The sequence below is a fragment of the Herpailurus yagouaroundi genome, unplaced genomic scaffold (genome assembly GCF_014898765.1).
Source record: "Herpailurus yagouaroundi ecotype Mexico unplaced genomic scaffold, PumYag 28, whole genome shotgun sequence".
NCBI lineage: Eukaryota > Metazoa > Chordata > Mammalia > Carnivora > Felidae > Herpailurus > Herpailurus yagouaroundi.
Window position 1 is genome coordinate 78905893 of NW_024412376.1, and position 27574 is coordinate 78933466.

At 35.3% G+C, this 27574-nt stretch overlaps 1 protein-coding gene across 7 annotated transcripts in view; it reads left to right on the top strand.

The window, feature by feature from the left end:
• The window catches only part of TBCK (TBC1 domain containing kinase), a 223944-nt gene that overhangs the window by 8337 nt on the left and 188033 nt on the right, over nucleotides 1-27574 (top strand). For 6 of the 7 annotated variants that reach the window (XR_005790785.1, XM_040476786.1, XM_040476777.1 and 3 more), the window contains one exon: nucleotides 14048-14120. Coding sequence is in view for 5 of the 7 variants with exons in the window: in XM_040476786.1 (XP_040332720.1) it covers nucleotides 14048-14120 (73 nt within the window). In the remaining 2 variants the exon portion in view is untranslated. Of the gene's footprint in view, nucleotides 1-14047; nucleotides 14121-20258; nucleotides 20380-27574 lie in introns of those variants that run through there. The other variant, XM_040476822.1, reaches the window with a different exon arrangement.

Sequence of the window (27574 nt, forward strand, 5' to 3'; positions counted from 1 at the left end):
TTTCCCTGATGATGAGTGATGTTGAGCATTTTTTCATGTGTTGTTTGGCTATCTGGATGTCTTCCTTGGAGAAGTGTCTGTTCATGTCTTTTGCCCATTTCTTCACTGGATTATTTGTTTTTTGGGTGTTGAGTTTGATAAGTTCTTTATAGATTTTGGATACTAACCCTTTATCTCATATATCATTTGCAAATATCTTCTCCCATTCTGTCGGTTGCCTTTTAGTTTTGCTGATTGTTTCCTTTGCTGCGCAGAACGTTTTTTGTGTTTTTTTTGTTTTGTTTTGTTTTTTGATGAGGTCCCAGTAGTTCATTTTGCTTTTATTTCCCTTGCCTCAGGAGATGTGTTGAGTAAGAAGTTGCTGCAGCCAAGATCAAAGAAGTTTTTGCCTGCTTTCTCCTCGAGGATTTTGATGGCTTCCTGGCTTACACTTAGTTCTTTCATCCATTTTGAGTTTATTTTTGTGTATGGTGTAAGAAAGTGGTCCAGGTTCATTCTTCTGCATGTCTCTGTCCAGTTTTCCCAGCACCACTTGCTGAAGAGACTGTCTTTATTCCATTGGATATTCTTTCCTGCTTTGTCAAAGATTAGTTGGCCATACATTTGTGGGTCCATTTCTAGCTTCTCTATTCTGTTCCATTGGTCTGTTCTTGTGCCAGTACCATACTGTCTTGATGATTACAGCTTTGTAGTATAGCTTGAAGTCTGGGATTGTGATGCCTCCAGCTTTGGTTTTCTTTTTCAAGATTGCTTTGGCTATTTGGGGTCTTTTCTGGTTCCATACAAATGTTAGGATCATTTGTTCTAGCTCTGTGAAGAATGCTGGCGTTATTTTGATAGGGATTGCATTGAATATGTAGATTGTTTTGGGTAGTATCGGCATTTTAACAATATTTGTTCTTCCTATCCAGGAGTATGGAATCTTTTTCCATTTTTGTGTCTTCTTCAATTTCTTTCATAAGCTTTCTGTAGTTTTCAGTGTATAGATTTTTCACCTCTTTGGTTAGATTTGTTCCTAGATACTTTGTGCTTTTTGGTGCAACTATAAATGGGATCGATTCCTTGATTTCTCTTTCTGTTGCTTCATTGTTGGTGTATAGGAATGCAACCGATTTCTGTGCATTGATTTTATATCCTGCAACTTTGCTGAATTCATGAATCAGTTCTAGCAGTTTTTTGGTGGAATCTTTAGGGTTTTCCATATAGAGTATCATGTCATCTACAAAGAGTGAAAGTTTGACCTCCTTCTGGATGATTTGAATGCCATTTATTTGTGTTGTCTGATTGCTGAGGCTAAGACTTCCAATACTATGTTGAATAACAGTGGTGAGAGTAGACATTCCTGTCTTGTTCCTGACCTTAGGGGGAAAGCTCTCAGTTTTTCCCCATTGAGGATGATATTAGCATTGGATCGTTCATATATGGCTTTTATGATCTCGAGGTATGCTCCTTCTATCCCTACTTTCTTGAGAGTTTTTATTAAGAAAGGATGCTGTATTTTGTCAAATGCTTTCTCTGCATCTATTGAGAGGATCAGATGGTTCTTGTTGTTTCTTTTATTGATGTGATGAATGACGTTAATTGTTGTGCAAATATTGAACCAGCCCTGCCTCCCCAGTATAAATCCCACTTGGTCGTGGTGAATAATTTTTTTAATGTATTGTTGGATCTGGTTGGATAGTATCTTGTTGAGGATTTTTGCATCCATGTTCATCAGGGAAATTGGTCTATAGTTCTCCTTTTTAGTGGGGTCTCTGTCTGGTTTTAGAATCAAGGTAATGCTGGCTTCATAGAATGAGTGTGGAAGTTTTCCTTCTGTTTCTATTTTTTGGAATAGCTTCAAGAGAATAGATGTTAACTCTTCCTTAAATGTAGAATTCCCCTGGAAAGCCATGTGACCCTGGACTCTTGTTTTCTGGGAGATTTTGATTACTAATTCAGTTTCTTTACTGGTTATGTGTCTGTTCAAATTTTCTATTTTTCCTGTTTCAGTTTTGGTAGTGTATATGTTTGTAGGAATTTGTCCATTTCTTCCAGATTTCCCATTTTATTGGTGTGTAATTGTTCATAATACTCTCTTTATTTAAACTTTTTTTTTATGTTTATTTATTTTTGAGAGAGACAGAGACAGAATGCGAGTGGCTTGGGGCAGAGAGAGAGGGAGGCACAGAATCTGAAGCAGGCTGCAGGCTCCAAGCTGTCAGCACAGAGCCTGATGCAGGGCTCGAACTCATAAGCTGTGAGATCATGACCTGAGCCGAAGTCGAACGCTCAACTGACTGAGCCACCCACGCGCCCCAATATTCTCTTATTATTGTTTTTATTTCTGCTGTGTTGGTTATGATCTCTCCTCTTTCATTCTTGATTTTATTTATTTGGGTGCTTTCCTTTTTCTTTTTGATCAAACTGGCTAGTGGTTTATCAATTTTGTTAATTCTTTCAAAGAACCAGATTCTGGTTTCATTGATCTGTTCTACTGTTTTTTTGGTTTCGATAGCATTAATTTCTGCTCTAATCTTCATTATTTCCTGTCTTCTGCTAGTTTTGGGTTTTAATTGCTGTTCTTTTTCCAACTCTTTAAGGTGTAAGGTTAGGTTGTGTATCTGAGATCTTTCTTCCTTCTTTAGGAAGGCCTGGATTGCTATATACTTTCCTCTTAGGACCACCTTTGCTGCATCCCAGAGGTTTTGGGTTGTGGTGTTATCATTTTCATTGACTTCCATATACTTTTTAATTTCGTCTTTAACTGCTTGGTTAGCCTATTCATTCTTTAGTAGGATGTTCTTCAGTGTCCAAGTATTTGTTAACTTTCCAAATTTTTTCTTGTGGTTGATTTCGAGTTTCAAAGCGTTGTTGTCTGAAAATATGTACGGTATGATCTCAATCATTTTGTATGTACTTAGGGCTGATTTGTGTCCCAGTATATGGTCTATTCTGGAGAACATTCCATGTGCGCTGGAGAAGAAAGTATATTCTGCTGCTTTATGATGAAATGTTCTGAATATATCTGTTAAGTCCATCTGGTCCAGTGTGTCATTTAAAGCCATTGTTTCCTTGTTGATTGTTTGATTAGGTGATTTGTCCATTGTTGTGAGTGGGGTGTTGAAGTCTCCTACTATTATGGTGTTACTATCAATTAGTTTCTTTATGTTTGTGATTAATTGATTTATATATTTGGGTGCTGCCACATTTGGCACATAAATGTTTATAATTGTTAGGTCCTCTTAGTCTGTAGACCCCTTGATTATGATATAATGCCCTTCTGCATCTCTTGATACAGTCTTTAATATCTTAAAGACTAGATTGTCTTATATAAGCATGGCTACTCTGGCTTTCTTTTGTTGACCATTCGCATGATAGATGGTTCTACATCCCCTTTCAGACTGAAGGTGTCTTTAGGTCTAAAGTGGGTCTCTTGTAAATAGCATATAGATGGATCTTGTTTTCTCATCCATTCTGTTACCCTATGTCTTTTGACTGGAGCATTGAGTCCATTGACATTTAGAGTGAGTACTAAAAGGTAAGAATTTATTGCCATTATGTTGCTTGTAGAGTTGGAGTTTCTGGTGGCCTTCTCTTGTCCTTTCTAATCTTTGTTGCTTTTGGTATTTATTTATTTGTTTTTAATTTTTTTTTTAATTTTCATCTTTTTCCCCCTCATAGAGTCCCCTTTAAAATTTCTTGCAGGGCTGGTTTAGTGGTCACAAACTTATTTAATTTTTGTCTGGGAAACTGTTTATCTCTCCTATTTTGAATGACAGCCTTGCTGGATAAAGAATTCTTGGCTGCATATTTTTTCTGATTCAGCACATTGAATGTATCCTGCCACTCATTTCTGGTCTGCCAAGTTTCTGTGGATAGTTCTGCTGCAAACCTGATCTGTCTTCCCTTGTAGGTTAAGGATTTTTTTTTTTCCCTTGCTGCTGGAGTTTAGTCTTTTCATATAAAATTCCATGTAGAAAACCAAAGTAGAAAAGTTGAACCCTCTTGGTTAAAAAGTTAGTGTTTCACTAGGAAGATGTTTATTGCCTTTTCAGTCAGATTCTGGTATCAGATTCAGAGTCAGATTATTTTGCATCCCATATCTTAGTCCATTTGGACTGCTATAACAAAACATCAAAAACTGAATGAATAACAAATATTTATTTCTCCTAGTTTAGAGGCTGGGTACGTCCAAGATCAAGGAACCAGCAGATTCCATGTTTAGTGAGGCCCACTTCCTCATGACAGCATTTTTTACATAGTGGAAAAATCCAGGAAGTTCTCTAAGGTCTCTTTTATAAAAGCACTAATCCCATTCATGAGGACAGAACTCTCAGTACCTAATTATCTTACAAAGGTCCCACCCCCAAACACCATTGCACTGGGGATTATTAGGTCTTAATCCTAGGGGAGGGAGGACACAAATATTAATCTATTCAATTCTAGATATTTATGATGGTAATATTTTAGCTATTTAAAAACTATTTTTGGAAACTTAATTGCATGCAGATGTTTTATTTCTTATAATTATTTTAAGTGCATTTCAGTGAAATGTATTTAATTTTTCTAACAAAACACTTTGTAAAAGTTAACCCTATACATTTGCTGATATTTAAATTATTTTCCTATAAAAATGGCATTTTCATGTGTTTCAACCTAATATTAATGACCCTCAAAAAATGCAAACAACATTTTCCTTGTTTTGTGACAAATAGGCTAAATAATATTTCCAAGTAGTCTGGGTATGGCTTTTAAAAAGTATTTACTTTGAAAACATTTACATTTTATAGACTTTGATTAGAAAATGTTTTTATAATAAGTAATATTAATAGTTAATATTTTTGAGCATTGTGTATTAGGCAGTATTCTAAGTGCCTTACATATTTTGATTTAATCCTCATAATATTACCATGAGATAGGAACTATTAACTATTCTCATTGTACAGATAAGGATATTGAGATACAGAGCAATTAAGTAACTAATCTAAGGTCATACAATTAGTAAGTAAAGAGAGGTAGAATACTAATACATTTTATCATATTTCAAAAGATTTTTAAAGTTGAAATAAGTGTACATTAATGCAAATATTGGCACTTCTACAATCAAAGCTATTCAATACGTTAAATACTTTGGAGCTCTATTACATACCTAGTGTCTTGAATATTTAGATATGTCTAGTGGCCTGATAGACATGCGGGGCACCTGGGTGGCTCAGTCTGTTAAGTGTCTGACTTCGGTTCAGGTCATGATCTCATGGTTTGTGAGTTTGAGCCCCACATCCAGCTCTGTGTTGATAGTTCAGAGCCTGGAGCCTGCTTCAAATTCTGTGTCTCCCTCTCTCTCTCTGCCCTTCCCCTGCTCATGCTCTGTCTCTCTTTCTCTCTCAAAAATAAAATAAACATTAAAAATTTTTGAAAAAAAAAAAGAGATATGGGAAGGAAAGTGGTAATAGGGAGTTAATTGTCTTGCCGATGATGAAAATTTGTGATTTTTTTATATTCAAGTATATACTTGAATATATACACATACACACATATGCACAGACATGTTAAACATTGTTCTGTTGGGACTTTCTTTATTATGCAAGCTGGCCTTGCCTTTGAATGATCTATTCAGCAAATATTAGTAAATATTTACCAGCTTTGGCCTAACCTTTCAAGAGAGAATGTAGGTGGGTCTGTATTAATGCTATAAGGATTTCTCTCCACAGGAAGCAAATTTGGAGGGAAGAGCCGATAGCTAGAATTGAAGCAGAGTTATTAAGATGCTGATGAATTGAAGATATATTTTGGAACCAGTCTTTCTTTCTACTCTGACATTTCTTACCTTGTGCTTTGGCATACATAACATCAGTCTATTGGTGTTATAATATTTTTAATGGTCTCTTCTAATACTATGGCCCTCCTTATGCTAGGTGCCAGATATATGAAGAGCACTAACATAGGATCCCAGTTCTCAAGGTCTAGAAGTAGTAGAGGAGAAAAATACAAACTTGATTATAATATAGTAATAGTTGTTATAACAGATGATGTACAATGTGCCATCCCATGGGAGTACAAAGGAAAGAATGTTGAATTCTACATTGAAGAATGTAGATATTTATCAAACTCCTATATGTAGAGTTTAGGTGGGATAGGGGACTTTGGAACGCAGAGGAGTAGCTTTTGTGTTTGAACTTTTATTTACTTTCATTTGTTCTAATGGTACCACTGGCCTAAAAGGATTAACAGATTTTCAAGAGATGCTCTGGCCTTTTATTGTTGTCATATTCCTAAGAAAGCAAATCTTAATATCATTTTTTTAAGTTTATTTATTTATTTAGAGAGAATGCAAGTGGAGGAGAGGTAGAGAGAGAGGGGGAGAGACAGATAATCCTAAGCAGGCTCCGCACTGTTAGTCCAGAGCCCGATGCAGGGTTTGAATTCACAAACCATGAGATCATGACCTGAGCCCAAGTCAGACACTTAACCAACTGAGCCATCCCAGCACCCCAATATCAGTGTTCTTCATTAATCATTCTTATTTTTAAAGGAATTTACATTTCTTAATTTATTATAATCTTTTTCCCAGAAAATTGACATACAGCATTATGTATGTATACATATAGTATTATATATATATATTATATTACATGTGTATATATGTATTATATTGTATGTTTTATATACTATATTTTATGTTATATGTTATATATTACATGTATATACATGTATATATGTATATACATAGTATATATTGTATGTATGTATATACATATACATACATATATACTGTATGCGTACATGTATATGATATATACATATATATACACATACATATCATATGTACAGTTTGCTCATGAAAGAAAATATATAATCAAGATGGGGAGAAGGGAAACAAAGAGTAAGATATTAAATTAGTAATATTAATACATAGTTTCTTCACATTAACTATAAATTTTTTGGTAGACTTCTTGTAGGTCAAGGCAAAGATGAAAATTTAACCGCTTCAAACAAAATAATTTCTAAATTTTTACTTAAATCTGGAAAAATAATCAATTGCGAACTTTATAATATTCATGCAATATATTGTATGTTCAGGTGATATATGAAGACACTAGTATAGAATCTTCTTTGGTATGGGGATATGAGATATCCTATGTTATGTTGTAATGGCCAGTGTTCTCGATATACCTAGCTAAATTTGCTTTATTGTTCTTTTTTTGTGTTAATCTGTAAGGAGAAACCTCTGTAAATTCTTGTCCCAATTTTTCTGTGAGTGAACATCTAACTAAATTAAATTTAACACTCAATTTGTGTGTGTGTATGCGTATGTACAAGCATTTTCTGGTTAATGAGTCCATAGTTTTAATCTGATCTCAAAAAGGAATCATAATGGAAGGAAAGGATTTAAAAGCACTTATGCAAAGTATTGACTACATGGAGAGAATTTTTCTTGTTTATTTAAAGACAATCTGGAGAAGTTCTAATGTAGGCAGCAGCCTCCAAAGTTGATTTGACCTATGATAGGTGTGCCCTATCACATTATTTGCCAATCTAGACACGCACATTCAGAGCCACTGTATAGAGTTTTGCACAAAACCTTCTGGCTGATGCAATAAGGAGGAACTGAATCTGATTCTCTAGTTCATTCTGAAAGGAGGGGTGCTTTTGGTAATTGGCTTAAATATAATCATGAAGAGGAGTGATAACTATACCTATAGTACACCTTATAGATAGCGCTAGCCATTTGCCAAAAGTCTAGAAAGGAACTTTTGTCAAGTTTGTTATTATTTAAAAAAATTTTTTTTTTTTTTTGCTAAAGTTTTTATTTGATGAATGGCTTCGATGGCATTAACCAAATGTTTAAAAATTATAGGAATTATTTGGGGCTTTTTATATCACCAAAGAGCTGATAGATATTATCAATCCCTCAGTGCCTCAAACACTTCTTCCCACCACTACCAATCTAATTAAAAATTCTAAAGAATTTCCAATTGTTAACATTGATCCAGTTTCAAAACTACTCCAAGCAAAGCTTGGCAATATAGTAGATTCTCATTATCATTCATGACTGGTGACCATAATTAATGTTGCTGTTTTTCATCTGCAATTTTGAAGTATGCTTGTCTTCCCAAACTCTTGCTATCTAGTTCTTAGGACTTCTTCATTCTTGTATCCTAAAGTGCCTTTTACTTCTTTCCACTATGTCCAGAAGCCTGTTTGGAGCATCACTTCGTATGATTGGAGTCTTGCTTCTATCCAGTTCTCCCTAGACTTTCTTTACTCAGGATAATTGACTCAATAATCTTAGATATTTCTTACACTCTTTGTTTTCTTCCCTTTACCTAAATGAGCCCCTGTAAACACTGAACTTGGGAAAACCTTATGATATAACCCCTCTGGGGAACACTATTGCTTACTTTGCACAAGACCTTTATTTTTGGTTATCAGTGTCAAATAGAAACTGATCTCTTTAGCACTGTTCGACTTTGTCACTACTGAAGCTAGCTCAACAATCTGGGCAGTTCCCTTAGGCCCATCCACCATATTTCTGGTTACTATGCTTACCCTGCTTGCCCTGCTCCTATCTCAGCAGCGCCTTTTCTAGGGTAACATAGGTCTTGGATATGTAAAGTAGTCGTATGTTTTAAGTTTGACTGCCTGGAACGAAAATATCAGTGATTGTCAAAAAGTTAGGGAATTTCATTATCTTGTTTATATTGGCAATGTCCATTGTCCTGAAAAATTGTATGCATAAAGAGCAAATAACTAAATTAAAGTAAGTATTGTATAAAGGTCTGTTTGTTCCAAAGCATTCCTATGATTTCAGTTACATTTAGTTTGAAAAATTTGAAAAGGTTCCATTCAGCAATCTCCTTGGTGTACAACACATACTTCTCGATGTAACACCACATGATTTTGGTTTGGACTCCCACTTAACTGTCTCCTCAAAGAATTTTGATTTTGGTTCTCTTTCCCCCTTTTATTTTGTTCTTGCTTTGCAGCTATCTCACATCTTTTTATGGTTAATCCTCCCACCTTCCCATTCATACTTGGAGTTACGTGTGACATGTGGTCTGTGTTTGTAACATTACATTTTCACATGGTGGGTTAGCTCACAAGTCAGGCTTTCACTGTTTTGTATAGATCATTCAAAACTGATTCGAGATGATGTTAGTTTCTTCCTAACTCAAGATGAAGTATTGAATCTCAAAAATCGTGGACATTTTATTAGAATTTGAGAACTTGATTTATTAATAGAAAAGTTGAGCAAAGTATCTTTAAAAGACAAAAAACCAAAAACCATGAAAAAATTTAACAAATTTAATCTTTTTCTTTTGAACTTGAAATTTCAACAGGGTTTAGAAACAGAGTGAGGATTATAAATGGTAATGGTAATCATTTTATTTGGTATTAATTTGCCCAGAAATCTTTTGGTGATTGCTAATGAAATAAAAAACAAAATTATTTTAACTAAGAGTTGAAATTCAGGTAGAGAATAATAGAATTGTTAAGGACCTCTAAGATAATTTGTTCCATATTTTTAGCTGAATATACATTTCAACCTAAGTGTCTCTACCTGTTCAGAGTTCCATGAGAGAATTAGAACCCGCAGAATATTCATTTTAAGAGATTAATTGCTAGGAACTGGTTTATGTGACTGTGAGGATTGAGTAGTTTGAAATCCAATCATAGGGCAGGCTATCAAGAAGGACAAGCTGAGCTCTTGGACAAGAGCTGAAGCTGCAGTCCATGAGCAGAATTTGTTTTCAGAAAAGCCTCAATCCTGCTCTTAAGGCCTTTACAACTGATTGAATTAGAATCACCCTTATTATCCGGGATAATCTTCCGTACTTAAAGTGGAGTGATTATAGATCTTGATCATTTATAACCATATACTTTTACAGTAACACCTAGATTAATGTTTGGATAACTGAAAACTATAGCCTAGTCGTGTTGACTCATAAAACTGATCATCACAGTGACCTTGTAACAATACTGGGTTGTAAACACAGAATTTTATTCATCAGTTTTGTCACATAAATATTTATTTAGATATTATATTTAAAAAGTGATGAGCTAGTCTCAGTTTTTACTGTGAATCACAAAAGAATGATATAGTAACTATATTCTGATAACCTTTCATACTAACATACTCACAATTTACCTTTTTTCCTCTTAAGTAAAAAATATTTATTTAGATATTTCTTTTAGTCTCTTCTGATTCAACTCCTTCATTATCTTTCTTGCTGAATATTGTACTCTTTTCAGTTTCTTAGCATTGACTGGAAACATACAGTTCAGGTTGTAGTTACACTGCAGTGATACTTGGCATTCATCAAATATTTGTTAGAAGAAAGATTATTTCACAGTTCTTGTATGTTTCGCTCTTTAAAGTTCATCTTAGTGTCACATTTGTTTTTTATAAATAATGCCACTACATTGCTGACTTATATTTGGCACATTACTATTCCCAGATATTTTTGTCATATTTTATTCTGTGAAACTATATTGTTTTTATAACAAACAGAAGTTATTTTCAAACAGTGGTCCAGAGTTTCAGGATGAAGACTCTCTAATGATTTCTTGAAAAAACTGGTTCATATTGGAAACATTGTTTTGGTGTATATTCCATTACCTCTGGGAGAAACTTTGATATTCTGCCAAGGATTATGTCTTTGCTGTATTAAAGTAATGGTTTAAAGTTCCATAGAATCCTGAAGCTTTGGCAACTCTGGTTTATGATATTTTGAAGGAGTTTCCAGAAGAAGCCCAGCAATTTTTTTTTCTAAATTATTTTAAGCCAGACAAATTTTAATCTAGTGCCAACACTTTGGAAATATCTCATGGTATGGAGACTTATGGATAGCCAACTTAAAATTATAAATTAACGGAACATACATGTTTTAATAAATTCTGTTGTTTTTGTCTTATATTTGAAATCAGCACTATTGAGACATTATTATGCCTAGTTTACAACAAAGGCATATAATTTTCTACACAGGACAGATCTCTATTTAGATAATGACTATCATATAAGACTCTTACTCATTTCTGATGGCTACATCATGCCTTTGCTGAAGTTAATTTATTTAACAAATAGTTTTGTATTAGATACTTGCATGTTTGAGGTGCCATGCACGTTTTTTATTTTTTTTTATGTTTATTTATTTTTGAAGGAGAGAAAGACAGAGTGTGAGCAGGGAGGGGCAGAGAGAGAGGGAGACACCAAATCTGAAACAGGCTCCATCCTCCAGGCTGTCAGCACACAGCCTGACACAGAGCTCAACATGGAGCTCAAACTCACGAGCAGTGAGATCATGACCTAAGCCGAAGTCAGATGCTTAACCAACCGAGCCACCCAGGCACCCCTTGAGGTACCAGTTTTAGACACTGATGATACATTTTGAACAAGACCAACATTCCTGCCATCATGAAGCATATTATCTAGTGGAGGACAAAGACAATCAATGAAAATGTATACAGATTCTTAGAGTTGAAATAAGTGCTACTAAAGTACAGTGTAGAATTGATTATATTATAGGAGGAGCAAATTGATCTGGGGGCACCAGAAAAGTGTTCCTTAAGGAAGTCACATTTAACTAAGCAACAAATAATAATAATAATAATAATAATAATAATAGCTAGCATTTAGATAGTGATTGCTATGTGCCAGGCACTATTCTTGACCCTTATTATGTATTAACTTATTTCAACCTAAGAACTCTATGAGGTAGGTGCTTTTTTTTTTCCTCATTTTATAGAAGACGTAACTGTGGCACAGAGAGAGAGTAGCAAATTCCTCCAAGGTCACAGAGCCAATGAGTAGTAAGCCTGGGATTTGAGCTTAAACAGATGAGTTTGTGCTCTTAACCACTATGTTTCTTGATAGGAGTTAGCTGGGAGAAGAAATGGGGAAGATCATTTCAGGCTAGTACTTCAAGATGGGAGCGAGAAGGCCAGCACGACTGGAAGTTGATGAGCCAAAGTAACAAAAGATGAAGGTAGAGAGGGAGTTATGTATTCAGATTTATTATTATTTTATCACTTAGACTTTAGTATGAAAATATGATGGAGGGTAAGAAGAATTAACGTGAGATCAATTAAGAGATTATTGCAATGATCGAATGAGAGGATACTGGCTTAGACCCACATTGTGGTGGATGGAGCAAACCATGGACCCTGGAAATATTTGGGAGATAGAAATAGCAGGGCTTTTTGTTTGGATTTGAGAAAGGGAGATTACTCCTAAGTTTCTAGCCGAAGCAGCAGGCAGGATGGTGTTACTAGTTTTCTGATAGCACTCAAGGGAAGAGACTTAGGAAGCAAAGGATAAGCTCAATTTGAGTTCTGTCAAGTTTGAGGTGACTTTTGTGTTAAAGTGAGAAATTATCTATAAAAGTCTGCAATGCAGAAAGGAGTTCTGGACTTGAAATAAAACTTGCCAATTTTTTAGCCCTGGGAGTAAATGAGAAAACACAGTGTGAAGATCCAGAATCAAAGGTGGAGGAACTGGAAGCATTTCAGTTAGGGTAGAACAGGTGCCACTGTACAGAGGAGACTGAGAACAGACAGCTGGGTAGGTATTAGGAAAAATGACAAAATGTTGTCAGATGAAAGCAAAGGAATGCAGCAGCTTCCCATTTGGTTTTTCTGATAGTATTATTTGTTTTTTCCTCTTAGAATTTCATAGTTGTACTAAATTGCTTCAGGTTCAACTTTGCTTACTTTTTTGACTGAACTGTTTTTCTTTTTCATTCTCTTTTTCCTTTTCTCCCCCTCATTAAATGTTCTTTTAAATTTAATTTTCTGTAAGTCCCTATTTAGATCACTTGGAGTCTTTCATCTGACAGTGATGGCTTTCATATAGAGCATTTGTAGTTTTTCTGTTTCTGATCATTCTGTATAATGCCACCACTTCCGACAGCTTCAGCTTCTGAAACTTAACCCCTGTGATATACTGCCCTCATACCTCGCATGACTGCCTGTATACCATTGTCCTTCATCTCTACTCCCACATGCAAGCCCATATTTTGAACCGGTTGTTACTGAGAGTTGTTCCTCATGCTAGATCTCCTGTTCTGAAATTCTCCTTTCCCATCTGCTATTTCATTTTTTCTACCTTAACTACTTTTCATTTTCATCAAACCTCTTTGCAGTGGTCACTATTCTCAATCTGTTTGTGCTCTTACTTCTTTGTTTCATCCTAGTCTGCCATCTATATTTTGTGTTAACTTTCTTCCTTATCTAACCCATTTTGCATAGATAGTCACAGAACCCCAATTTCTTTTAAACCCTTGATCTCTCCTGAAATAACTTTAGAAGTTCCCAACCACTTGTAAAACCAGTTGTACTTTTCTCTCACTCCTCTTACATTCATTCATTTAAAAAAAAAAAAATGTGTCAGACAATGTGTTAGTCATTAGGGATAAGTGATGAAAAATATATATATATAGATTGACCCTCAGAACTGTGCTATCGTATTCTTCATCTGTTGGAAAATAAAAATTACATCATAATATTGATTGTGCCCACCAAAATTTTATATTATTACTTAATCTTAGCAGGCCCCATGATGTTACAAATAATCCCACATCAATTTTCTGTTCTTTCTTCATAGTCATGATTCAGAACATTTCTGCTTTTCTCAAGTTTCTAAACTCAGTTTCAAAACCTTGTGTTTGAACCAGACTGCCAAGACAATTTGTCCCTAGCTCCCAATTTCCCTTTCGCTTCAAAATTTCTTTATATCTTCATCCAAGATTTTCCTTTTCCTAGTCTGTGTCAGAAGAAGGGTCACTTCTTTCTTCCAAAAGTAAAACTTTCCATCTGTTTTTCCTGATGCGCACGGGAGAAACTCTAGACAAAAATACAAGATGACATGAAATTGTTATTTAATGTGATGTTTTATTGCATATTTATTCTCTTTTATATACTTGGTAACTATGTGGTTAATATAGAGTTTGAAAAACTCTTGAAATACTGTTAACGCTGTAAGTTAATATTTTTAATGGGCTATATTATTTTGTTATTAAACATTTTTTAAATCAAATATAAAGTGGATTTACTTTGTTTTACTCAGAGAGACTGGTGGTGGTAGCTGAACACTGTGAACGGAGTCTAGAAGACTTGCTTCGAGAGAGGAAACCCATGAGGTACCGTGTTATATCAGGACAATTAAATGAACAGCAGAAATTGGCAAAAAAAAAAAAAAAAGGCATTTTAACTAGAAACTGCAGAGTTTTTATTTCTTTTGTTACTTGTTTAATGATAAAATCCAGGTGTAAATTTTATTTTAGGAAATTTAATTCACAGGCCTCACAAAAATTCAATGTTGACATTGTCCAGTGTCCAGTTTTTATGAGCTAGGCATTCTCCAGAGTGCTTAGCAAAAAAATTCCTAAAAAAGATATATATGAAAATTTGAAATGTTTTCAGTACTAAGCATTTCTGTAGGTGAGATTAAGAGTATTTTCCTATGAGTAGTACTTGGTAACTTCTAACTGGTATTCCTAGGGACATAGTAAGTTGTGTTAAGGAAAGACCATGTTGAATGGAGAGAGAATAATCATAGCTTGGGTGGAATCTAATGATATAGGTTAAATTACATTAATTCAGTGGTTCAGTAGTTACTTTCTGTCTCAGACATTTCTGGCAAGAAATGTATATTTCTTGGTATATATATTATTACAAATATACTACTAAATGAATTTCTTCACACATTTTTCTGAAATTATCTTAAAATCATGGGAAATATTACTTTAAAGTTGTACTAAGCCAATGAAAAATGTTTGCCGTAAGTCTTTGTAGGATTGTAATTATCCATCCTCTTTTGAAGAAATATTCTTATTCTTGATTAATACTTTTAAATCACTGCTATATCCTAGATGAAACAAATTTTTTTCAAGGGAGGAAAAAAATGTGTATCTTGCAAATTGAATAAAATACTTTCCTTGATCCTTTAAATGATTTGATTTTAAGTGTTCTCTAGAATGAAAGAATGCACATACCAAGTATACCATTGCCTTACTTCTTTGGAAGAGTCTAATCTGACCATAGGTACTAAAAGTGACTTTTGTATATATTTAGAAGTAGCTTAGCCTTATTTAATGAATATGTTTTTATAATTATGATTTTTACATGTCATAGTCTTTGATTTTGTGTTTTTAAGAACATCTTATTCTGTTTGCCAGTGTAAATTATCCTTTAATTTATAGCCACTGATGTTAAAAAGTATTCTCTGTGAAAACTAGTTGACATCAAAATTGAAAACAAATTGTAGTCACATCTTGATGAAAAAAAAAAACAACAAAACAACACTTTATTTTAAATCTGCTTGGGTTAAATTTGTATAAAGATTAAAACTAATTGTAGCCATGTCTTTAGCTAGGAAATATATAACTGAGCCTGGGTTAACTTTGTATAATGATGTTCAATGCATTATGTATGATGAAAAAGCCACTAACTAGTTGGGCAGCCTTGGACAATTCTTTTAATCATATTTCTTATCAATAAAACAGGGAGTTTTAGTTGATCTAGGGATCATTCTAGGGGAAATTATTAACTTTATATTTTATTTAATATGTATTAAGTTTGATAGTAATATATTGATCTACTGCCTTTGGAAGTATATTTATTTTTTCTTATGCTAATATAATAACCTACCAATGCCCTTTATTTAAATGGTAGATTTCATGACAAATCTAAGTGTAAAATTTCAGTGCTGTATTTTAAAAGGCAAATTGTTATAGAAACAAAAGTTTTATGATTCAGCAATTCCACTCCTTGGTAGAGGACCTTCTTAACTGTTGTCTCCAAGGTACCTCATTTACCTCACTCTAATCCTAGCCCTGCTTTGGTATTTAACCAAGAGAAAGGAGAAATACATATTCACTAAAATATCTGCACAACAATGTTCCCAGAAACATTATTCATAGTAGCCCCTGACTGGGAAGAACTGAAGTGTCCATCAATGGAAGAATGAATCATGTTATTTTAATCAAAAATAAAAAGGAATGAACTATTGCTACATACAACATGATGAGCCTTAAAAATATGCTGAGCAAAAGAAGCCAGTTCTAGAATGATCAGAACTTATGGTGATAGATATAAAAACAGTACTCAACTCTGGTTGGGAGAAGGGACAATGTAGGAACTGATTCAAAATAGCCTTGACAAGGAAACTATCTGGATTATGGAAATTTTTTACATCTTGATCAAGGTATTACTTATGTGGTGCATTTTCTTGCAAAACTTAAAGTTCACTGGAATATACACTTCAGATGTGTGCATCTCAACTATGTAAATTATGCCTCATTTATTAAAAAAAAAAAAAAAACTTGTTCCATTATTTACTTGGCTTGAATTCTAAATCCCTTATATAGCAACAATATTATGTTGTTAATGAAGGTGCTTGATCCAATGGCATACCTGTTTGTATTTCTTTGTTTCTATAAGAAGAAATAGTGTGAATTAGTTGTTGCTGCTTAACCAGTACCTCAACACTTAGTGGTTTAAAAACAATAAACTTTTATCCTTTCATATAATTTCTCAGGGTCAAGAATTCAGGAATGAATTAGCTAGATGGTTTTAACTCAGGATCTCATGAGGTTGGTTGCAGTCCATATATAAACTCGAGCTATAATCATCTGAAAGGTTGACAGGCTAGATGATCTGTTTCTAAGATAACTCACTCATTTGGTGCCAGTTGTTGATAGTAGACTTTAATTCTTCTTTATTTTGAGGGCCTTTCCACTGGTGTTTGTCTATCCTTACAGTATGGGGTTGACTTCTCTAAGTTTCTATTCCTTTTATGACCTAGCCTCAGGAACCACACACCATCATATCTGAAATAGTCAACTGAATACAGAAGTCAGCCATTCTATTCAGTATGGGAGGGGACTACATAAGAATATGAATCTTAAACATCAGGGATCGATCCTTGGGCATCTTCTTAGAAGCTGGCTGTCATAGAAGTCTTAGAGATCATACATGTAATTAAAAAAAAAAAAAAACAGGAGGGAAATGCTAAACCAACATTAACTGAAAAATAACTTAAAAATTAATTTCTTAAAATTATTCAGTATTCATTTAGGCTACATGAGACAGAAAAAAGGAAGAGTTTATACCATGAAGAGAAGGTAGAGTATTAAGGGAATCAAAGTACTAAAGGTGGACCAAGGTCTTCATGGACATGAAGAAAGTTATTAAGATCATAATTGATCTACATTCTGAAAATTGATGTTATCCATGGGCTTACGCTCCCAGTCATTCTGGAGGACCCTGTAAGCTACAACTAGATTAATTCTCTGGTCATCAGGGTAATAGTAACTGTAGACTGTTCCTTCTGATATTGAATTTTCTTTCTCTGTTCCTACTTGTTATTCCTTTACTTACTAAAAAGTCTAAGACAGAAAAGAGAAGCTGGTGCCTTAGATAAATTTCATTTTACCTCCTGCTCTGTCCTTTCACTGTTTTTTTTTTCTTTTTTTACTTTCAATTGTACTGTAAAAAGATATAATTGATATTGCTTTGCCAATAAGATTAAATCCATTAACTTGTGGAAAGTTTTACTTTTCTATACTCATCAGCTTTTATCATTGTTTTAGAGACAAATCTGATAGCACTGAACACTAGGAGTTTTAACAGTACAAAGGTGTAAAGAAGCCACCTTTCTTCAATGCCTTTGTATGTCTTCATGAGGATAAAATGTTACAGATAGAGGCATATTCTTTGAGTAGATAAACATGAATAGCATTTATGCAGATTTCATGTTGTCTCTCATACCATTTACATTTCTTTTTTTTTTTTTTTAATGTTTATTTATTTTTGAGAGAGAGACACAGCGCGAGCAGGAAAGGGGCAGAGAGAGAGAGGGAGACACAGAATCAGCACAGAGCTGGATGCCAGGCTTGAACTCACAAGCTTACCAACTGCGAGATCATGACCTGAGCTGAAGTTGGACACTTAACCAACTGACCCACCCAGGCGCCCCGCATTTACATTTCTAATAGTCATTTTCACTTATGTAAAGTAGAACATATAGTAGTTTTTATGGATCTTTGCAATTTCTTCAAGTAAGATATATTTAAACAGTTTTGTAACTAAAGTACTATGTTCTAATCATTCTGGTAACAGACTAAAATTCAGTATTTTCCTCATTCATTTTGGAGTAAAACATTCAGCAGTTACTGCCTTTGAGTAGACATGATTCTTTCAGGTTCAGTTCCAAGTTGTTATCTGATCCATCCATCTAAATTAGCTTTGTTGAAAACTATTTGACTTTCCACATATTTGGATTACATTAGTCTCCAATAACAGCAGATTTCATGTGCAGAGTTGCTGTATTGCAATTTTAATTAATTCTGTAACCTGTTTATGGAAAGTGAGAAGATGTCCTTATGGCTTATAAATCATATAAATTTCCCCTACTGCCAAAAGTAAGCACCCTGCACCTGTAAGAAAGGCTGATGCAAAGTAAACAGGAAATCTATTTAGATGGGCTTGCAATTTGAGACCCAGGATTTTTACTTGTCCATCTGTCTCTAACTGTTGCAGAACTGTGAGCTGCCAGTTGTCTGGTAGTTATCTGTAGGTCATTGTCTAAACTTAAACATCATCCAAGGCATATATCTTACTGGGTTTATATTTTGAAGAAAAATTTAACTCTTTTGTAAAATTGGTGAAATAGGGGATAAGGGAATGAAAACTAGAAACTTAGAGACATGTCTTATGTCAGTTGACTCACTTTTTTCATAACACATTTAATATCATTGAACTAAGTGATATTATACTAAAACATTATAGTAGTAATGCATATTACAAATATATTATAACTTGGGGCACCTGGGTGGCTCACTAGGATGAGTGTCCAATTCTTGATTTCAGCTCAGGTCATGATCCCAGGGACATGGGATCTAGCCCAGCTTCAGGCTCTGTGCTCAGCACAGAGCTTCCTTAAGATTCTCTCTCTTCTCCTCTCTCTGCCTCTCTTCCCTGTTCACGCACACACTCTCTCACTCTCTCTCTCTAAAAAAAAAAAAAAAAAAAAAAAAAAAACAGTGGCACCTGGGTGGCTTAGTTGGTTAAGTGTCCAACTCTTGATTTCAGCTCAGGTCATGATTTCAGGGTTCATGAGATCAAGCCCCACATCAGGTCTGTGCTGACAGTGCGGAGCCTGCTTGGGATTCTTTGTCTCTCTTTGCCCCTCCGCTGCTCATACTCACTGTCTCTCTCTCAAAATAAATAAACTTTAAAAATAAAATAACACAAAACACCAAAATACTTTTTATTTTTTTTTTATTTTTTTTTTTTACACTTTTTTTTAATGTTTTATTTATTTTAGGACAGAGAGAGACAGAGCATGAACGGGGGAGGGGCAGAGAGAGAGGGAGACACAGAATCGGAAACAGGCTCCAGGCTCTGAGCCATCAGCCCAGAGCCCGACGCGGGGCTCGAACCCACGGACCGCGAGATCGTGACCTGGCTGAAGTCGGACGCTTAACCGACTGCGCCACCCAGGCGCCCCCCCAAAATACTTTTTAAAAAGAGAAGAAAAGAAAAGAAAAAATAAGTATATTATAACTTAAGACTATTTTAAGGCCTCAGATCCCACTGGAAAACCAAGCATCTTTTTTTTTTTTTTTTTTTTTTTATCATTCTTAATGGCCCTAAAACTCTTTTGAGAATTTGTGTTATCCAAACAGAAAATAATAATTTTGCGCTATGACCTGGAGGTGTTGTCAAGTCAGTCTCTTATAAATTAATGTTATTTGTACAGATAGTTTGCTGATCTGGTTTGAAAGAGAAAACTCACCATTTTCTATATAGTTTATTCGAGCTTGAATATGAGGAATTAATTTTTGGAGAATGCTGCTCTCTTCTCAGTGGCTTTTATATGTTACTTGTGCCAGGGTTCAATCTGCCAATATTTCTCTCCAGTTTCAGTTAAATGATAAAAATTATTTGTTGGAAACATAAAGGCATGGAATTCAATTAAACTCCTATAACCAGTAGGTTTCAAGAAACGAAGTACAGCATTTGGAATGTTTGTTTGAAGTCATCTCATATTTGGTGCCTGTGAATCTATTTAATTGCTACCCTGAAGCCAGATTCAAGATACTGAAAAGTGGGGAAATTTAAATCTCAACTCCTTTCTGAAATATTTTCCAAGAATGTTAAAAAGAGAGACATACCTTCATCATTCCTATTAAAGCAAGCATGAGGAAATGGTTTGCCTTTTAAGTCTAGCTGCTATTTGGAAAGTATTTCCCTTTTGTGTTCATGTTCTTCAGGGCATGTACTTTTGCTTCATCTGTAACAGTGTCAGCGAGTATAGTTCAGAGATATTCAGCAGAGTTTTGGCACTTGGAGCAAAGTTTCTGCATTGTCCTTAAATTTGCAAGTGAAGGCGGGGTGAGTAGTGCAAGCATGTTTCCTTAATAAAATGTTTGTCATATGTTTTTAGGGTGATGGTTTTGAAAATTTACCAGAGAACCATCGGCATAGCAGAGGTTATACATGGTTATACATGGAGACTTTGATGGGAAGCAGGCAATGTCTGCAGCTGTTCACTAGCTTGATGGAAAACATGATCTGACTTACTCGGATGAGTAAGTTTTATTTGCCCCTATTAAAAGGTTGCCTACTCACTGAATTAGATACCCCAAAGAATTTTGGACACGTTCTAGAGTGCAGTCCATGATGGATAATGAGCACAGGTCATAGTCTTCAGAAATGGATAGTATATTGTCTTATATTAGAAAAAAATAACCTGATAGTGGAAGTTAAGGCTCTCATACTTTTTTTTTTCCTTCCCTTCAAGGTCCCTAGTTTCAAAATGCATTTGAGGGGCGCCTGGGTGGCGCAGTCGGTTAAGCGTCCGACTTCAGCCAGGTCACGATCTCGCGGTCCGTGAGTTCGAGCCCCGCGTCAGGCTCTGGGCTGATGGCTCAGAGCCTGGAGCCTGTTTCCGATTCTGTGTCTCCCTCTCTCTCTGACCCTCCCCCGTTCATGCTCTGTCTCTCTCTGTCCCAAAAATAAATAAACGTTAAAAAAAAAAAAATTAAAAAAAAAAATAAAAAAAACAAAATGCATTTGAAATTATTACCATGTAGTCAAATAACTTAGGGATTTATATAACTGATGTATATTTTTCTTTCTATTGTACTTGTTTTGTGTAAGGATGGGAAATAATACCAAAAGATGCTCTTCACTCATGCTGGGAATCTTGCAGCTATCCTGTGCTTCTCCCTCTCTTGTACTCTAAATCCTGTTAGCCGTCAAGTATGATTAATATAACCTTGGTGGTGTTTCTCACATCTCTACTGTTTTTTACATTCTTTAGTTCAGGCCTCATTAACAAACTGCTTGATTATTGCATTACAACATTCTCCTAACTGGTCTTCCTGCATTAGTCTTTAATATACTCCATTAGTATTGTTTGCTGCCATATTAATATTTTTAATATTAATTCCCTGCTTAGAGACATTTGGTGGCTCTCCATTTTTGTGTGTGGCGGGGGGAGTGTTTTGTAGGCATAGGATCTGACTTCAATCAAACTCTCTATATTATTTCCAAATAGTGTCTAAATTATGCAAGTAGTTTTTATTGTTACTGATATACAGTTGAGGAGATGGAGTGCCAGAGAAATGAAATACAACATGAAGACTGAGGTGTCTTTTTGTCCAAAAGTGTATCTCCAATCTTTGGCACAATGTATAGCACTTCTTTAAGTTACTTACTTCTCTCTATATGCCATACCACTGAACCAAAGCAAATATTTTATTTCCCTACTCCAAATTTCTTTATCACATTATATCTCTCCAGTTGTAAGGTGCCTTTTCCCTTTTAGCTTATAGTTGTTTGCCTACAATTATAGAATTAAGCAAGCTATGATTTGCCTTCCCTAACTAACCATATATTTTTTGACATCTATACTGTATTTTTTTTATTTTTCTGCCTCTAAAATTGTTAGCATAAGAGTTTCCATATAGTTAAATTGTTGTAAATGAACAATTTAATGAACTATGTTTTTGTTTAGTCATGCAGTTTGAATTATATTTTCCTGTTATCTTTCTTTTAATCATGTGCCATAATTTTCTTTCCCACACAAATGAGTTTTGGTGAGTCTGATTCAAACGTTATCTTGGTGATTTTTAAAATTATTTTCTTGGAAATATTTTTTTTTAAAAATAGAATGAGTACACAAATTGTTCATTTCCTTCCTTGCAGTTCTGGGGAAGAATCTACTTCTAAACTCATTTTAGGGTGTTGGCAGAATCCAGTTCCTTCCCATGGTAGGACTGATGTTTCTATTTTCTTGATTACTATCAACCAAGGGCTGCTCTCAGCCTCTGGAAGGCATTTGCACTCCTGGTCATATGGCCCTCTCCATCTCTGAAGCCAAAAATGGAGAATCTCCCTAATCATATCCCACTCATGCCTGGAATCTTTCTTAGTTCCTCTGTCTCTAACCTCTACATCCGGATTTCAAGGACTCATGTGATAAGGTGAGGCTCAACCAGACAATCTCCCTTTCTCCCTTTCTTAAAGTCAGTTGTGCCATATCACAGCTTGATCATGGGCGTAAAATCCATCATATTCGTAGCCCTGGGGATCATGCAGGGTATAAGTCAAGGAGCAGGGATCTTGGCAACCATATTAAAATTCTGCCTACTTCAGTTTGGTTATTGGGAAAATATTGGAGAAAATTTTTTAGTCTTCTAGGAAGTGTTATATGGTGTTCTTTTTTATATTAGTCATTGCGGCTGAGATGGTGGGAACTGTGGTGTGTCAGGGTCACCAAGACCACCCCCAGCTTCAGTGACTCACTGGAAGCACTCACAGGACTCAGAAGTCATATACTCAGTGGTTACATTATACTCACTTCATTACAGCAAAAGGAGACAAAACAATGTCAATAAAGGAAAAATAAAGGGGCAAAGAATGGAGGAAAGCAGCCACAAGCATTCCAGAGTCCTCTCCTGGAAGAGTTGTAGAGCATGTACTTAATTCTTCTAGCAAAAAATTGTGACATGTGCCACATGTTGCCCATTAGAGAAGCTTGTCTGAGTCTAGAAGTGGAGGATAATTAGGGTTTGGTCACAAAGGCACACAGTACCTGTGTGATTGCAGTTACTGATGCTCTCGACCTCCAGAAGGAAAGCAGGTGTTCCATATAAATCATATTGTTTGTATAAACTATCTAGACAAACTTGAGTGGTTCAGGGCCTCAAATGGTCAAAACACTCTTATCAGAACATTTCCAAAAGCACAATTCCCAGAAGCTCACAATAGGCCAGTCAGGAAAACAGGCACTTTGGGGCGAATGCACAAAGAGACTGATGTGATTCTTTTTTGAAGAGGTATTAAAGCAGATTTTATAGCCACTTGCAGCAGTTCATGACCTATGTTATGTTATGACTTTGTAAACTAATAGTTGCTGATCTTATTCAGTCTGGTTTGTGTAAAGACTTTTTTTTTTTTATCCATCAGTGATGTACTAGCTTTCTATTGCTGTTGTAACATATTGACACAAATATAGCAGCTTAAACACACACAAGTTTATTTTCTTACAGTTCTGTAGGTAAGGAGTCTATTGGACTTGGCTGGTTTTTCTGCTTCAGGTCTTTTTCTTTTAATTTTTTTTTAACATTTATTTATTTTTGAGAGAGAGAGGGAGACAGAGCATGAGTTGGGGAGGGGCAGAGAGAGAGACACACACAGAATCCGAAGCAGGCTCCAGGCTCTGAGCTGTCAGCACAGAGCCCGACGCAGGGCCTGAACTCACAAACTGTGGGATCATGACCTGAGCCGAAGTCAGATGCTTAACCGACTGAGCCACCCAGGTTCCCCTTTAAATTTTTTCCTTAATGTTTACTTATTACAAAATAAGTAAACATTATTTTGAGAGAGTGAGAGAGAGAGCACATGAGTAAGTGCACAAACAGGAGAGGGGCAGAGAGTGGGAGAGTGAGAATCACAAGCAGACTCCGTGCTGTCAGTACAGAGGCCCACATGGGGCTTGATCCCATGAACCATGAGATCATGTCCTGCACTGTAATCAAGAGTCAGATGCTTGGGGCGCCTGGGTGGCGCAGTCGGTTAAGCGTCCGACTTCAGCCAGGTCACGATCTCGCGGTCCGTGAGTTTGAGCCCCGCATCAGGCTCTGGGCTGATGGCTCAGAGCCTGGAGCCTGTTTCCGATTCTGTGTCTCCCTCTCTCTCTCTGCTCCTCCCCCGTTCATGCTCTGTCTCTCTCTGTCCCAAAAATAAATAAACATTGAAAAAAAAATTAAAAAAAAAAAAAGAGTCAGATGCTTAACCGACTGAGCTACCCAAGAGCCCCCTGTTTCAGGTGTAATAAAGCCAAAACCAAGGTGTCAGCAGGGCTATATTTCCTTTGGAGACACTAGGGGAGAATTCATTTCCAGGCTTACTCCATTTGTTGGTAGAATTTAGTTCTAAAAAGTTGTTGGACTGAGATACCCATTTCCATACTGACTGTTGGCCAGGAATTGTCCTTAGCTTTTAGAGGCAACCAACAACATTCCCTGGCTCGTGGCCCCATTTCTTCCATCTTCAAAGTTTGTTACAACAGGTCTAATCCTGATGCTTTGAATCTCTGACCTCTCCTGTCTTGTCTTCTGCCATTCTCTTTGATAGACTCTTTTGCTTTCCTCTTCTGCTTTCCTCTTCTGCTTTTAAGGGCTTCTATGATTGCATTAGATCCACCTAGATAATTCAAGGTACTGTCTTTATTTTAGTGTTAACTAATTAGCAGTCTAATTCCATTTGCCAAGCCCCTTCACGGTACTACCCATACTAGTGACAAGAATCTTGGGAGGATCCTGCCTACTATATTCTTTACACAGGTAAATATTGAAGTTTATTCCTCCTCACTTAAATCTTAATTTTATTTTATTGATTACACCTCAATTTTTAAAGAAAGAAGTAATTAAGCAATGTTAATCCTGTCAACAATTATAAACATGTTTAACCTGTTTTCTTGATGAAAGAAATATTTCTAAGTCACTCAAGTTGCCAGTTATATTCAGAAAAAATAGTCAAAATTTAATAAAGTTTAAATTCAAACTTTATGCTATTTTCTAGCCTAATAGTCAAGAGTAAAATGAACCCTGTATTTATTTTTTTTAAAAATTCCTATTGGGTGTGTCCATATATAAAAAGAATGATCAGAGAACGTGTAAATATGTTGATACTGAATGCTGAACTGTTATTTTCCATTAGAGACACTTTTTTGCATCCTCAGTTGAAAGTTTTTGTGGTATATTACATGAACTGTATTGAGAGACGGGGAGAGAGAGGCAGGCAAGATTAGTAAGCTCTGGAGAGAGAAGGGAGACTGGTTTGGGGATGAGGAATCTATGTAACAAATTACAAACTCTTTGAGTCCAAGTAGGTAATTTAAGTGAGTGAAGTGTACTGGGCTGAAACTGGGTTAAACTGGAAAGCAGGTAACACACTGAAAAGAGGCAGCTAATATTCAGCTGCAGCTGTTGTTGCCATGTGAGAAAATGTCCTATTATACCATCTCTTTCAAATTTTCAAAGGAACTCATAATTTCCAAATCTTATGTGAAATCTCTGAATTTTTAAACATTTCCAAGTAATTTAAAAAATTTTAAACATTCAGGCACCTGGGTGGCTCAGTCAGTTAAGTGTCCAGCTCTTGATTTCGGCTCAGGTCATGATCTCACAGTTCGTGAGTTTAAGCCCCAGGTCGGGGAGCACAGAGCCTTCTTGGGATTCTTTCTCTCCCTCTTTCTCTGCCCCTCTTCCTGCTGGCACGCACTCTCTCTCTCTCTCTCTCTCTCTCTCTCTCTCTCTCTCTCTCTCAAAATAAATAAACATTAAAAAAAATTTAAACATCATGATCCAAACAAAACAAATTGATAATCTAAATTTAGCCAATGGACAGCTTATTTGCAATTATCTGACATAAGAGGTTAAATTATTGGTAGAGGAAGATATATTTCTTCTATGCTTTGCTTTAAATGGATAGGATCATTGTGAAAAGGAATGGAAAGTACTAGGTATTTACATTCTGAGAATCATTCACTTATTTTAACACATTGAAAAGAAAAGGTGAAATATCTGAATACCCTAATTTTACTAGCAAGAAAAGAAATTATATACTTTTGAAAGACTAATTGTTTTTAAATAGCAGAATGATCTGAGAATGGTAGGAGTCATCTGTGTTGGAAATCATTTGCACCTATGAAAACTTTCTATTTAAAAGAAATCACCTGTGTGTAACCTCAATGGCCAACTGTTACAGTGTTTTTTCGTTTACTCATTGTTTTGCCTACTATTAAACAAATCAATTCCTTCAGCAAGTGAGAAGAGAACACTCTAGCAAGCTAACTCGGGAAATCTGTGTTTGGGAGTTGCACTGTAAGGGAACTTTTTCAATTTTATTCTGTAGTCTATACTTGTAAGACACAAAAGAGGGATGAAATAATAATGAATTTAATCAGTACAGTTTCCTACTGGGAAATGTTTGAAAAGCAGAAACTCCGAAGTTGAGAAGTTATAAGGTGTCAATATATGAAAGAACTACAATTAAATAAGCACTTGGAATCAGAGACTCACAGGGTTTTTTGTTTAATTTTGTGTTTGGTTTTGTATATATAATAAACATATGTGATTGTGGTAGAGATTACAATATTGCATTTTTTATTTATCCATGTTCCATGAATTAATTAATATTATGGCAATTCACATACAAGGTAGGAATCTTAGACAATAAACTTGTGCTCACCCTTCTCCTATCCTTTGGTATTATTGTCATTCATTGTGCAATTTATATGTACTTTTACATGTGTTATAAATCGGGTTTTATATTATTATGTTTTGCGTTAAATGATTTCTTTAAAGACCTTAAGAAATAAGGAAAAATTATTTTACATTTAACCATGTATTTGCCATATCCTGAGCTCTTTATTCCTTTGTTTGAATCAGGTTTTTATCTGGTATTATTTTTCTTCAGCCTGAAAAACTTTCTTTAAAATTTCTTTTAGTATATGTCTGAAGTGTACAAATTCTCACAAATTGTGATTATCTAAAAATATCTTTATAGGGGCGCCTGGGTGGCTCAGTCGGTTATCTGACTTCGGCTCAGGTCATGATCTCGCGGTCTGTGAGTTCAAGCCCGCGTCGGACTCTGTGCTGACAGCTCGGAGTCCAGAGCCTGCTTTGGATTCTGTGTCTCCCTCTCTCTCTGCTCCTCCCCCACTCACGCTGTGTGTGTCTCTCTCTCAAACATAAATAAACATGAAAATTTTTTTTAATATCTTTATATTACCTTATTTTCTTGGCTAGCATTTTATTATAAAAAAATTCAAAACATAGCGAAGTTAAAAGAATTGGACAATATACCTATATTCTATAATTAACATTTGGCCAATTTTTACTTTATCATGTATCTATCCATACTGCAATCTGCTTATTAACCCATCTTATTGTTTTGATGCATTTCAAAGTAAGTTGCAGATAGGAACGCACTCCATTCCTAAATGGTTCAGCATTTATATCATTAACTAGAATTCATTATGTTTGTTTGTGTTTTTTTTTAGGTAAACTTTACA